General features: G+C 40.4%; 1 protein-coding gene across 1 annotated transcript in view; it reads right to left on the reverse strand.

Moving 5' to 3' along the window:
* LOC129266952 (uncharacterized) overlaps positions 1-14789 on the reverse strand; it is a 44751-nt gene that overhangs the window by 16653 nt on the left and 13309 nt on the right. The window contains exons 9-12 of the mRNA XM_064104276.1: positions 9973-10217; positions 9423-9551; positions 7256-7442; positions 6782-6839 (exon numbers count right to left, since the gene is read on the reverse strand). Of these exons, the coding sequence (XP_063960346.1) occupies positions 6782-6839; positions 7256-7442; positions 9423-9551; positions 9973-10217 (619 nt within the window). The remainder of the gene's footprint in view (positions 1-6781; positions 6840-7255; positions 7443-9422; positions 9552-9972; positions 10218-14789) is intronic.

Raw genomic sequence — 14789 nt, forward strand, 5'->3', positions numbered from 1 at the left:
GTGTGATGATGATTGAGCATGTGTGGGTGTGATGATGATTGAGCGTGTGTGGGTGTGATGATGATTGAGCATGTGTGGGTTTGATGATTGAGCGTGTGTGGGTGTGATGATGATTGAGCATGTGTGGGTGTGATGATGATTGAGCATGTGAGGGTGTCATGATGATTGAGCGTGTGTGGGTGTGATGATGATTGAGCATGTGAGGGTGTGATGATGATTTAGCATGTGAGGGTGTGATGATGATTGAGCATGTGAGGGTGTCATGATGATTGAGCGTGTGTGGGTGTGATGATGATTGAGCATTTGAGGGTGTGATGATGATTGAGCATGTGTGGGTGTGATGATGATTTAGCATGTGAGGGTGTGATGATGATTGAGCATGTGTGGGTGTGATGATGATTGAGCGTGTGTGGGTGTGATGATGATTGAGCATGTGAGGGTGTGATGATGATTGAGCATGTGTGGGTTTGATGATTGAGCGTGTGTGGGTGTGATGATGATTGAGCATGTGTGGGTGTGATGATGATTGAGCATGTGAGGGTGTCATGATGATTGAGCATGTGTGGGTGTGATGATGATTGAGCATGTGAGGGTGTGATGATGATTGAGCATGTGTGGGTGTGATGATGATTGAGCATGTGTGGGTGTGATGATGATTTAGCATGTGAGGGTGTGATGATGATTGAGCATGTGTGGGTGTGTTGATGATTGAGCAAGTGAGGGTGTGATGATGATTGAGCATGTGAGGGTGTGATGATGATTGAGCATGTGAAGGTGTGGTGATGATGATTGAGCATGTGAGGGTGTGATGATGATTGAGCGTGTGTGGGTGTGATGATGATTGAGCGTGTGTGGGTGTGATGATGATTGAGCGTGTGTGGGTGTGATGATGATTGAGCATGTGTGGGTGTGATGATGATTGAGCATGTGAAGGTGTGATGATGATTGAGCATGTGAGGGTGTGATGATGATTGAGCATGTGAGGGTGTGATGATGATTGAGCGTGTGTGGGTGTGATGATGATTGAGCGTGTGAGGGTGTGGTGATGATTGAGCATGTGTGGGTGTGATGATGATTGAGCATGTGTGGGTGTGATGATGATTGAGCATGTGTGGGTGTGATGATGATTGAGCATGTGTGGGTTTGATGATTGAGCGTGTGTGGGTGTGATGATGATTGAGCATGTGTGGGTGTGATGATGATTGAGCGTGTGAAGGTGTGGTGATGATTGAGCATGTCAGGGTGTGATAATGATTGAGCGTGTGAGGGTGTGATGATGATTGAGCGTATGAGGGTGTGATGATGATTGAGCGTGTGTGGGTGTGATGATTGAGCGTGTGTGGGTGTGATGATGATTGAGCATGTGTGGGTGTAATGATGATTGAGCATGTGTGGGTGTGATGATGATTTAGCATGTGAGGGTGTGATGATGATTGAGCATGTGTGGGTGTGTTGATGATTGAGCATGTGAGGGTGTGATGATGATTGAGCATGTGAGGGTGTGATGATGATTGAGCATGTGAGGGTGTGATGATGATTGAGCATGTGAGGGTGTGATGATGATTGAGCGTGTGTGGGTGTGATGATGGTTGAGCGTGTGAGGGTGTGGTGATGATTGAGCATGTCAGGGTGGGATGATGATTGAGCATGTGTGGATGTGATGATGATCGAGCATGTGTGGATGTGATGATGATTGAGCATGTGTGGGTGTGATGATGATTGAGCATGTGTGGGTGTGATGATGATTGATCATGTGTTGGTGTGATGATGATTGAGCGTGTGTGGGTGTGATGATGATTGAGCATGTTTGGGTGTGATGATTATTGAGCATGTGTGATGATGATTGAGCATGTGTGGGTGTGATGGTGATTGAGCATGTGTGGGTGTGATGATGATTGATCATGTGTGGGTGTGATGATGATTGAGCGTGTGTGGGTGTGATGATGATTTAGCATGTGAGGGTGTGATGATGATTTAGCATGTGAGGGTGTGATGATGATTGAGCATGTGTGGGTGTGATGATGATTGAGCATGTGTGGCTGTGATGATGATTTAGCATGTGAGGGTGTGATGATGATTGAGCATGTGTGGGTGTGATGATGATTGAGCATGTGTGGGTGTGATGATGATTGAGCATGTGTCGGTGTGATGATGATTTAGCATGTGAGGGTGTGATGATGATTGAGCATGTGAGGGTTTGATGATGATTGAGCATGTGAGGGTGTGATGATGATTGAGCATGTGAGGGTGTGATGATGATTGAGCATGTGTCGGTGTGATGATGATTTAGCATGTGAGGGTGTGATGATGATTGAGCATGTATGGGTGTGTTGATGATTGAGTATGTGAGGGTGTGATGATGATTAAGCATGCGAGGGTTTGATGATGATTGAGCATGTGAGGGTGTGATGATGATTGAGCATGTGAGGGTGTGATGATGATTTAGCATGTGAGGGTGTGATGATGATTGAGCATGTGTGGGTGTGATGATGATTGAGCATGTGTGGGTGTGTTGATGATTGAGCATGTGAGGGTGTGATGGTGATTGAGCATGTGAGGTTGTGATGATGATTGAGCACGTGAGGGTGTGATGATGATTGAGCATGTGAGGGTGTGATGATGATTGAGCGTGTGTGGGTGTGATGATGATTGAGCGTGTGAGGGTGTGGTGATGATTGAGCATGTCAGGGTGGGATGATGATTGAGCATGTGTGGATGTGATGATGATCGAGCATGTGTGGATGTGATGATGATTGAGCATGTGTGGGTGTGATGATGATTGAGCATGTGTGGGTGTGATGATGATTGATCATGTGTGGGTGTGATGATGATTGAGCGTGTGTGGGTGTGATGATGATTGAGCATGTTTGGGTGTGATGATTATTGAGCATGTGTGATGATGATTGAGCATGTGTGGGTGTGATGGTGATTGAGCATGTGTGGGTGTGATGATGATTGATCATGTGTGGGTGTGATGATGATTGAACGTGTGTGGGTGTGATGATGATTGAGCATGTGTGGATGTGATGATGATTTAGCATGTGAGGGTGTGATGATGATTGAGCATGTGTGGGTGTGTTGATGATTGAGCATGTGAGGGTGTGATGATGATAGAGCATGTGAGGGTGTGATGATGATTGAGCATGTGAGGGTGTGATGATGATTGAGCATGTGAGGGTGTGATGATGATTGAGCGTGTGTGGGTGTGATGATGATTGAGCATGTGTGGGTGTGATGATGATTGAGCATGTGAGGGTGTGATGATGATTGAGCATGTGTGGGTGTGATGATGATTGAGCATGTGAGGGTGTGATGATGATTGAGCGTGTGTGGGTGTGATGATGATTGAGCGTGTGTGGGTGTGATGATGATTGAGCATGTGTGGGTGTAATGATGATTGAGCATGTGTGGGTGTGATGATGATTTAGCATGTGAGGGTGTGATGATGATTGAGCATGTGTGGGTGTGTTGATGATTGAGCATGTGAGGGTGTGATGATGATAGAGCATGTGAGGGTGTGATGATGATTGAGCATGTGAGGGTGTGCTGATGATTGAGCATGTGAGGGTGTGATGATGATTGAGCGTGTGTGGGTGTGATGATGATTGAGCATGTGTGGGTGTGATGATGATTGAGCATGTGAGGGTGTGATGATGATTGAGCATGTGTGGGTGTGATGATGATTGAGCATGTGAGGGTGTGATGATGATTGAGCGTGTGTGGGTGTGATGATTGAGCGTGTGTGGGTGTGATGATGATTGAGCATGTGTGGGTGTAATGATGATTGAGCATGTGTGGGTGTGATGATGATTTAGCATGTGAGGGTGTGATGATGATTGAGCATGTGTGGGTGTGATGATGATTGAGCATGTGTGGGTGTGATGATGATTGATCATGTGTTGGTGTGATGATGATTGAGCGTGTGTGGGTGTGATGATGATTGAGCATGTTTGGGTGTGATGATTATTGAGCATGTGTGATGATGATTGAGCATGTGTGGGTGTGATGGTGATTGAGCATGTGTGGGTGTGATGATGATTGATCATGTGTGGGTGTGATGATGATTGAGCGTGTGTGGGTGTGATGATGATTTAGCATGTGAGGGTGTGATGATGATTTAGCATGTGAGGGTGTGATGATGATTGAGCATGTGTGGGTGTGATGATGATTGAGCATGTGTGGCTGTGATGATGATTTAGCATGTGAGGGTGTGATGATGATTGAGCATGTGTGGGTGTGATGATGATTGAGCATGTGTGGGTGTGATGATGATTGAGCATGTGTCGGTGTGATGATGATTTAGCATGTGAGGGTGTGATGATGATTGAGCATGTGAGGGTTTGATGATGATTGAGCATGTGAGGGTGTGATGATGATTGAGCATGTGAGGGTGTGATGATGATTGAGCATGTGTCGGTGTGATGATGATTTAGCATGTGAGGGTGTGATGATGATTGAGCATGTGTGGGTGTGTTGATGATTGAGTATGTGAGGGTGTGATGATGATTAAGCATGCGAGGGTTTGATGATGATTGAGCATGTGAGGGTGTGATGATGATTGAGCATGTGAGGGTGTGATGATGATTTAGCATGTGAGGGTGTGATGATGATTGAGCATGTGTGGGTGTGATGATGATTGAGCATGTGTGGGTGTGTTGATGATTGAGCATGTGAGGGTGTGATGGTGATTGAGCATGTGAGGTTGTGATGATGATTGAGCACGTGAGGGTGTGATGATGATTGAGCATGTGAGGGTGTGATGATGATTGAGCGTGTGTGGGTGTGATGATGATTGAGCGTGTGAGGGTGTGGTGATGATTGAGCATGTCAGGGTGGGATGATGATTGAGCATGTGTGGATGTGATGATGATCGAGCATGTGTGGATGTGATGATGATTGAGCATGTGTGGGTGTGATGATGATTGAGCATGTGTGGGTGTGATGATGATTGATCATGTGTGGGTGTGATGATGATTGAGCGTGTGTGGGTGTGATGATGATTGAGCATGTTTGGGTGTGATGATTATTGAGCATGTGTGATGATGATTGAGCATGTGTGGGTGTGATGGTGATTGAGCATGTGTGGGTGTGATGATGATTGATCATGTGTGGGTGTGATGATGATTGAACGTGTGTGGGTGTGATGATGATTGAGCATGTGTGGATGTGATGATGATTTAGCATGTGAGGGTGTGATGATGATTGAGCATGTGTGGGTGTGTTGATGATTGAGCATGTGAGGGTGTGATGATGATAGAGCATGTGAGGGTGTGATGATGATTGAGCATGTGAGGGTGTGATGATGATTGAGCATGTGAGGGTGTGATGATGATTGAGCGTGTGTGGGTGTGATGATGATTGAGCATGTGTGGGTGTGATGATGATTGAGCATGTGAGGGTGTGATGATGATTGAGCATGTGTGGTTGTGATGATGATTGAGCGTGTGTGGGTGTGATGATGATTGAGCGTGTGAGGGTGTGGTGATGATTGAGCGTGTGTGGGTGTGATGATGATTGAGCATGTGTGGGTGTGATGATGATTGAGCGTGTGTGGGTGTGATGATGATTGAGCATGTGAGGGTGTGATGATGATTGAGCGTGTGTGGGTGTGATGATGATTGAGCGTGTGAGGGTGTGGTGATGATTGAGCATGTCAGGGTGTGATGATGATTGAACGTGTGTGAGGTGTTAATGGTGTTGGGGTGTGATGCGATAGAGCGAGTGTGAGGTGTAATGATGATTTAACGTGTGTGAGGTGTTAATGGTGTGTGGGTGTGATGCGATAGAGCCAGTGTCAGATGTAATGATGACGTAATTTCCTTTAGCAATAAATTTATCCACATTGTCCTGGATTCGACCCAGGTGAGGTGAATGGGTACCCGGCAGGGTATTCCTTGAATGCATGAGCGCTGAAAGGCAGCTCGAGCTACAGCCGGGTTAATAATAATAACAACGCGCCTCGGAATAGAATATTTCTAGATAGATGGCGCTATATAAATGCCTATTATTATTATTATTATTATTATTATTATTATTATTATTATTATTATTATCATTATTGAACGTGTGTGAGGTGTTAATGGTGTGAGGGTGTAATGATGATTGAATGTGTGTGCGGTGTTAATGGTGTGTGGGTGTGATGGTGATAGAGCGAGTGTGAGGTGTGATGATGATTGAAATTGTGTGAGGTGTTAATGGTGTGTGGGTGTGGTGGTATTAGAGCGAGTGTGAGTTGCAATGATGATTGAACGTGTGTGAGGTGTTTATGGTGTGAGGGTGTAATGATGATTGAACGTGTGTGCGGTGTTAATGGTGTGTGGGTGTGATGGTGATAGAGCGAGTGTGAGGTGTGATGATGATTGAAATTGTGTGAGGTGTTAATGGTGTGTGGGTGTGATGGTGATAGAGCGAGTGTGATGTGTGATGATGATTGAACGTGTGTGAGGTGTTAATGGTGTGAGGGTGTGATGCGATTAAAGGAGGTGCTACAATAGAATAGTCCATAGAAATTGAAAATATTGCAAAATTCTTACAAATCAATCTGAAAATTAGGAGGAGGAATTACTTAATCTAAGAAAATATAGCCCTATCATCTATATCAACATAAATATTCGATAAAGGAATCTGGTAGCATAAAAACAACTGATTCACTAAAAAAGGAGTGTATCTAGATATACCTTCTTTTCAGTGAAATGCAACTCTCCAATCATTGTCCACCTTCAGTCTCAATCAACTATGGCTTATTATATAATTAAAGGGAAAGTAAATGATTGCAACTTACTCAAGACTTTTTTCTATTTGTTGATGTGGTGTTTGACCTGTAGCACCTTCTAGTTGTCCTTCATAAAAGATGTCAAGAGAGAAGCAGCCAGGAATGTAATTATTGCTTAAGTATGCTTTCTTCCCAATATATGTCAATGATGAAAGACATGAAATTGTACATCCCAAAGCCGTGCCAGTAAAGATCATTTTATACTCAAGTCATCCCTCCCCCCCCCCCCCCCATCTATCCACATCTATATATCTGTACATTATTGGAAAATGGCATTTTAATAACAGAATGAATGGTATCTATGATAAACATGAAATGTTAATTCATCTCTTAATTTAAAATTATTGCTTTGAGAATACCCACCATAATGATTGGCTTTGCACTGTAATATGTTAAATGTCCTGCCAATGGATGCCATTGTTATAAACTTTAGAGCATGGATTAAAAGGAACATAATTACAATATTTCCAACGAAGAAAATACCTAGGTCATGAGGGCGAGGCGATCTGCTGAGAGATGTAAACCTTAATATACAAATAAGTTCCTCCTGTCGTTGTCCTTTCTGACCGACTTTCAAGTCCACAAGTGCTCTATCGGGTTGATTGGTCAGGTCCAACCTAAAGGACCTCATCCTGTCTGCTCCTCTCCATAAGTCGTTGTATTCGACAATCTATAAAAGACAGACACACAACATATATATATATGTGAGGTGTTAATGATGTGAGGGTGTAATGATGATTGAACGTGTGTGAGGTGTTAATGGTGTGTGGGTGTGATGGGACAGAGCGAGTGTGAGGTGTAATGATGATTGAACGTGTGTGAGGTGTTAATGGTGTGTGGGTGTGATGTGTAATCATAATTGAACGTGTGTGAGGTGTTAATGGTGTGTGGGTGTGACTGTGATAGAGCGAGTGTGAGGTGTAATGATGATTGAACGTATGTGAGGTGTTAATGGTGTGAGGGTGTAATGATGATTGAACGTGTGTGAGGTGTTAATGGTGTGTGGGTGTGATGCGATAGAGCGAGTGTGAGGTGTAATGATGATTGAACGTGTGTGAGGTGTTAATGGTGTGTGGATGTGATGCGATAGAGCGAGTGTGAGGTGTGATGATGATTGAACGTGTGTGAGGTGTTAATGGTGTGTGGGTGTGTTGGGACAGAGCGAGTGTGAGGTGTAATGATGATTGAACGTGTGTGAGGTGCTAATGGTGTGTTGGTGTGATGTGTAATGATGATTGAACGTGTGTGAGGTGTTAATGGTGTGTGGGTGTGATGGAATAGAGCGAGTGTGAGGTTTAATGATGATTGAACGTATGTGAGGTGTTAATGGTGTGAGGGTGTAATGATGATTGAACGTGTGTGAGGTGTTAATGGTGTGAGGGTGTGATGTGTAATGATGATTGAACGTGTGTCAGGTGTTAATGGTGTGTGGGTGTGGTGGTATTAGAGCGAGTGTGAGGTGTAATGATGATTGAACGTTTGTGAGGTGTTAATGGTGTTAGGGTGTAATGATGATTGAACGTTTGTGAGGCGTTAATGGTGTGTGGGTGTGACTGTGATAGAGCGAGTGTGAGGTGTAATGATGATTGAACGTATGTGAGGTGTTAATGGTGTGAGGGTGTGATGCGATAGAGCGAGTGTGAGGTGTGATGATGATTGAACGTGTGTGAGGTGTTAATATATATATATATATATATATATATATATATATATATATATATATATATATATTAAACTCCTGAAGAAGACGGAGGACCGTCGAAAATTCGAGTAAACAATAAAAAACTTTATTGGCAATGAAACCATTTTATTCAGCAGTATTTTGTTATATATATATATATTTCTCTCTCTCTCTCTTGGGATGTGTCGATGCTAAATCTATCATGGCCATGTCACAGCAAGAATGACTACTATCTAATAGTTCTACTTGTTGTCGGGGGGGGGGGGATTCTGATAAATATCAGCTTGAAAACGTCAAGATTAAGGACGTGATACGAACATCAAAATTAGTTGTGGAAATATTCATTGTACTCTGCATGATTGATCTAAATATATGTTGCTTATGATGTGAATATACATGTATTATGTTAATTGTATCATCCTTAAATATACATAGGTGTATACAGCATATATATATATATATATATATATATATATATATATATATATATATGGCCGAAAGCTTGTACTAATAAAAGTTGAAGAAATCCAGGCTACGTCTCTAGCTCAATGCTTTTTGAGCTTCTTCGCCAATATATATGTATATATATATATATATATACACATGTGTATATATACATGTGTATGTATATATATATATATATATATATATATATATATATATATATATATATATATATATATATATAACGATATTACGTTATTACAGTGCGTCCCACAAAAAACGAAACCGAGATTTATCGATGATTTATCATAACTTAATCACAAATACAATAGACAAATGACCTACCATTGTAAAAGTTGAAGAAATCCAGGCTATGTCTCTAGCTTCAATGCTTTTTGAGCTTCTTCGCCAATATATTACTCACTGAAGCACCCACGCAATGTTTAGGTCCTTGCTCATCACAATTATATATATATATACATATGTGAAAATAAAGTGAACATTTCCTTTGGTTTTCAAACTTACCGCGTCTCCAACACGATCATCTTTAATGAAACAGGTCATTGTGACGTCCTCTTCTGTCACGTTGATTGGAAGTTCTGTTGCAGGATGAATAACATCAAATCCTACACGATTTTCTTTTCTCATTATCATCTGCCATAACAATCAAAACAATCAAATAATGGGATAGATTGGGTATATTGTCCGTTGATAACAATTCAGGTTGAAATAATGATGGTAATAATAATAAATCGCCTTCTTGGTCTTGGTCTCCCAAATTTCGTGTCAAGAGGTCCGCGAGATTTGAAAAAAAGGTCATGGAAAATGTTGGTCGAGATGGTTGAATTTGCGCTTCTCCAAATATTTAATCGGATTAATCTTTTAGACAGAACTTAAACTCAAATACGACAGACCGTCTGAGATAGAATGAAAATGTCATAATTACCCCTAAATTGATCTAAGAAAAATAAATGCGAAATCTATTGTCCGATGTCATAATTTATTTTTAAGTTTGTTCTGCAAACATTCCAACCGTCAAATGTTTAGAAATGACGGTTTTTAAAAGGATTGATACCTCTTCGTTCCCTCGGATATCATCAAAGAGATGTACACGTAAAATGACGGGCACCCTTTCCACTGGTAGTGCCTTCTCGGCAAATGGCAAACAACACATTTGTTTCCCTCTGAAGAACAAACTGTTGATGAATCCCAAGCTAAACCAAGAGAAATGATCCATCTGCAGTCTTAGAACATCTTTCTCGATGATACAGTTTGGTATTCCCGACCTTGTAAGTAGGATTCGTTCCTTGACTTCAGCATCTAAAACAATGCCAAAATGGTTTAAAATCACGCAGTGCGTATCAAAAACGAAGGTTTGACTTTGAAATATTCATATTTTATACATCATTTATCATATCCTGAAGCTCTTTCCCGGATTTACACATTGACATTTGTTTTCCTTTTTTGAAAACAATTGCACACTTCGTTACCAAGTATGCGTATAGCATTTTCATTCATTTGAACGCGGGATAAAAGAGCACTGTCGATCACGTTGATTAAATATTTTTAGACGGGTCAATATACGACCAAAATACCCTTACCCGGAACAAATTGCAACAAATGATTTTTCAACGGGTTTTTTTTTTTGGTACTATTTGACCAGAGGAATAACATACTAAAAATCTACCAAAATCCGCATCCGGGAAAGTGTTTATTTTCAAGATGGCCGCCATTCACTGAAAATGGATACAACTGACTCATTATCCACCCTAGAATCCTATTTTGGTTCATACTCCATGGTCTATACGGTAAAACAATCGTTGATACAGGCCAGAGTGAATTATAAGCCCTGTAGTGTATCTGGCAAATCCAAGATGGCGCCCAAAATGGCTGCCGTTGGCTGGAAATCCACAGTTCATCTAAGTGGCTTTAAGTTGTTTTTCATACAACGGTTTTAAGGGTGAAGTATTGTACATTGGAACAAGTTACAAGGACAGCCAGTGGTCTTAGGTGTCAAAAAATCCAAGATGGATTACAAAAATGGGGTTTTAAATGGTTCTTGACAATTAAAATGACATAGTTCATTTCATATCCGCCTGGGACATAATGGTTTTGTGTCTATACCATGATTAAATGGGTCGAATAATACATTGGGGCAAGTTACAAGGACAGTCAGTGATCTGATATGTCAAAAAATCGAAGATGGCTTCCAAAAATTGATCTTAAAAATAGGCTGCTGGTACTTAAAGCGGACAAAGCTCATTTCATATCGGCCTGGGAAGTGTGATTTTGGTGTATAATCCACTGGTTTCAAGCGTCAATTAATACTTTAGGGCAAGTTACAAGGACGGTCAGTCGCCTGATTTGTTAAAAAAATCTAAGTTGGCTTCCAAAAATTGATTCTAAATTGACTGCTGTTACTTAAAGCGGACATACATGTAGCTTATTTCATATCGGCCTGGGAGGTGCGATTTTGATGTCTAAACCAGTAGTTCCATGGCTCAAAATGATATATTGGGACAAGTTTTAAGGCCAGTCATGACCCAAATCCATTATGGCTTCGAAAAAATGATTCTAAAATGGCCGCTGATACTTAAAAGTGGCACAGGTCATTTTATATCCGCCTGTGAGAAACGATTTCGGTGACTAAACTATGGTTTCAAGGGTCAAATTATAATTATAATTATAAGTTACAATAACAGTCAGTGATTTAGTATGTCCAAAATTCCACGATGGCTTCCAAAAATGGAGTAAAAAAATGTCTGATGTTACTTATAAACGGACATAGTTTGTTCAATATCTGTCTGGGGAATATGAGTTTGGTGTCTAAATCATGGTTTAAAGGGTCAAGTAACACACTAGGGTAAGTTACAAGATCAGCCAGTATGTTTAAAAATCCAAGATTGCTTTTAAAAAAATGGGGTGCAAATTGACTGTTGTTACATAAAATATACGTAGTTTATTAGAAATGCGTCCTGGAGGTATGATTTTGCTGTCTACACTAGAGTTTAAAGGGTCAAGTAATACATTCGGTTAAGTTAAAAGGACAGTCAGGTGTCAGGTATTTCCAAAAGTCGAAAATGAATTTAAAAATGGGGGTATTAAATTACTGTTCTTACATATAAGTGGATATAGAATATTACAAATACACCTTGGGGATAATATTTTGGTGTCTACACCAGGGTTTAAAGAGTCAAAAAATACTTTGGGACTGGTTACCATGATCTGAAGAATATGCATTTTGCCTTTAAATCGAAGGTGGCTTAAAAAAATGGGTTCTGAAGAGAATGCTGTTACTTAAAACGGACATAGTTCATACAATATCCTTCTGTGAGAAATATTCTTGGTGCCTACATTTAAATGCAAATGGATAAGTTATCGTTTCATGAGTTGGTAACAACACCCATTTTGATGAAATGTTAGAATCTGCCATGGATTTTTTTTTTTGACAAAATGGAATACTAACCATTCTTGCTACTTGTCCGAATGTATTATTTGACCCTTCATACCAAAATTTAGACACAAACATTATTCTTACAGATAGATATTGTAGAACTCTGACCATTATTGCGTGATATGAGTCGTTTTAGATGCCTTTTGAAAACCCTCTTGGATTTTTATGGCAAACTGGACAACTGCATATATGTAACCAGTCCAAACGTATTATTTTTTTACTATGAAACCATAGTGTGGACACCGAAATCATATCTTGGTGGATTTTAAATGAACTATGTCCATTTTTTAACCCTAAATACCCCCCCCCCCCCTTATGATCTCAGCCGTCGATCGCGCGATCACGACGAAAATTGGCACGCGCATTACCCATGGCATTATCTACAAAACTATAATTTATCAAATTCTGCGAAAAATCTCATTGCTCATTAATTATGCTAATTTATGCGTAAAATCATAAGTTTGCTCTAATTAATAAAATAATGCCCCTAGAATGATAATTTTTGTTTATTTTTCAAAAATGTCAACATCATATTTATTTTCTTACGTATTCTATTGTTTTCTAAATTTCTTATGCATTTCCTTGTTTTTCGACTTTTTTTCCCCCTTGTTTTTACAATGGAAATTGTCGGGGACTATATTTTGATCACAAACAAGATAAAATTAATAGATTTTAAGCAGTAAAAGGAAAAATAATGATACATTTTATGAATTTTGGCTATAAACACTATTTGCATTGGATTTGTACACAAATTCACGTTTTTGAGTAATTTTGGGTTTACATGCTCTTACCAAATGTTGCGTAATTTCGGAACCGCGTAACCAGGGGTCGCAATTTTGGTCTCAAAAGTTGTGCGAGACTTGAAAGTAAAAATTCAGCGAGCGAGGCGGTCAAAAAATTTCGAGCGGCGGATTTATCACGACAATCGTCGGGGGAGGGGGGCTGAATCAACCCCCCCCCCCCAGTCTTCTTAGGGTTAAAGGAGCAGCAGTCATCTTAGTCTCCGATTTTTTGGAAGCCACCTTGGATTTTCGACACAATGAACCACTGACTTATTGTAACTAATTTTTTGACTTTTAAACCTATGGTGTAGACATAAAAATCCTATGTTCTTGACGGATGTTACATGAACTATGTCCATTTGTAAATACCAGCGGCTAATTTATACTATCTTTTTAGCCGCTGTGGACTTTTGAACATACTTGACCACCCATCGTCCTTGGAACTTATCCCAATGTATTATTTTGACCCATTTAACCATGGTATAGGCACAAAAATTGCATTCCCGGATATTGAACAAACTATGTTGTTGTTTTTTCTTTAAATAACAATAGCATTTTTAAATTTCATTTTTGGAAGCCATCTTGATTTTTAAGCATACTGGACCACTGACTGTCCTTGTAACTTGTCCCAATGTATTATTCAACCATTGGAACCATGGTCTAGAAACCAAAATCTCAGGTGGATATGATATGAGCTATTTCCATTTTAAATATTAACAGTGATTTTAAACTCCATTTTTGGAAGCCATCTTGGATTTTTGGACACACCAGACCACTGGCCGTCCTTGTTACTTGTCCCGATGTACTACTTCACCATTAAAACCATTGAACAAAAACCAAATTAAAGCCACTAAAGTAAGTAATAGTTGAATTTTGTATTTTTTTGCTTACGGCAGCCATTTTGGGCGCCATCTTAGATTTTCCTGGTACACTGGAGTGCTAATATTCATTCTACCTTCCATCAATAAATTCGTTTACCCACTGGACCATGGAATATGAATGTAAATAGGATTCTAGGGTGGATAATGAGTGAGTTATATCCATTTTCAGTGAATGGCGGCCATCTTGGACGCTATCTTAGAAATAACTACTTTCCCATGTGCGGATTTTGGTAGATTTTTAGTATGTTATTCCCAAGGTCAAATACTACCCGAAACAGTTGCAAATCATTTGTTGCAATTTGTTCCGGGTCAAACTATATATTGACCCGTCTATTTGCTTACGGCATATGTGCCGTGGCCGAGGATCAACCCAGGACTTTCCATGTACAGTCAGGTGCTAATGCCACGGCATTGGTCTCTTTAACACTAACTAGGCCGGGCTTTTTGGGCTCTTCTGTGGCCGGGGGGGGGGGGGTGATTCAACCCCCCCCCCCTGAGATCTCAGCCGCTGATCGCGCGAGCGCCGCAAAAATTTGCACGATGGTAGTGTGCGATGTAATCTACAAGGCTATATGGTAAAATTTCCCCCCAAAAATGAGATTTTATTTTATATGAATTAATTATGCTAATTTATGCATAAGTCATACTTTTTGCTCTAATTCACTAAATAAAGCTCCTAGAATGCTAATTTTTTGTAAAAATATTCTTTGTAGCATTCTTAACAATCACAATTTAAAAATCTTTGGTTTGGAAAACATTTTCTTATGTATTTTAT

Source organism: Lytechinus pictus, chromosome 8 (genome assembly GCF_037042905.1).
Source record: "Lytechinus pictus isolate F3 Inbred chromosome 8, Lp3.0, whole genome shotgun sequence".
NCBI lineage: Eukaryota > Metazoa > Echinodermata > Echinoidea > Temnopleuroida > Toxopneustidae > Lytechinus > Lytechinus pictus.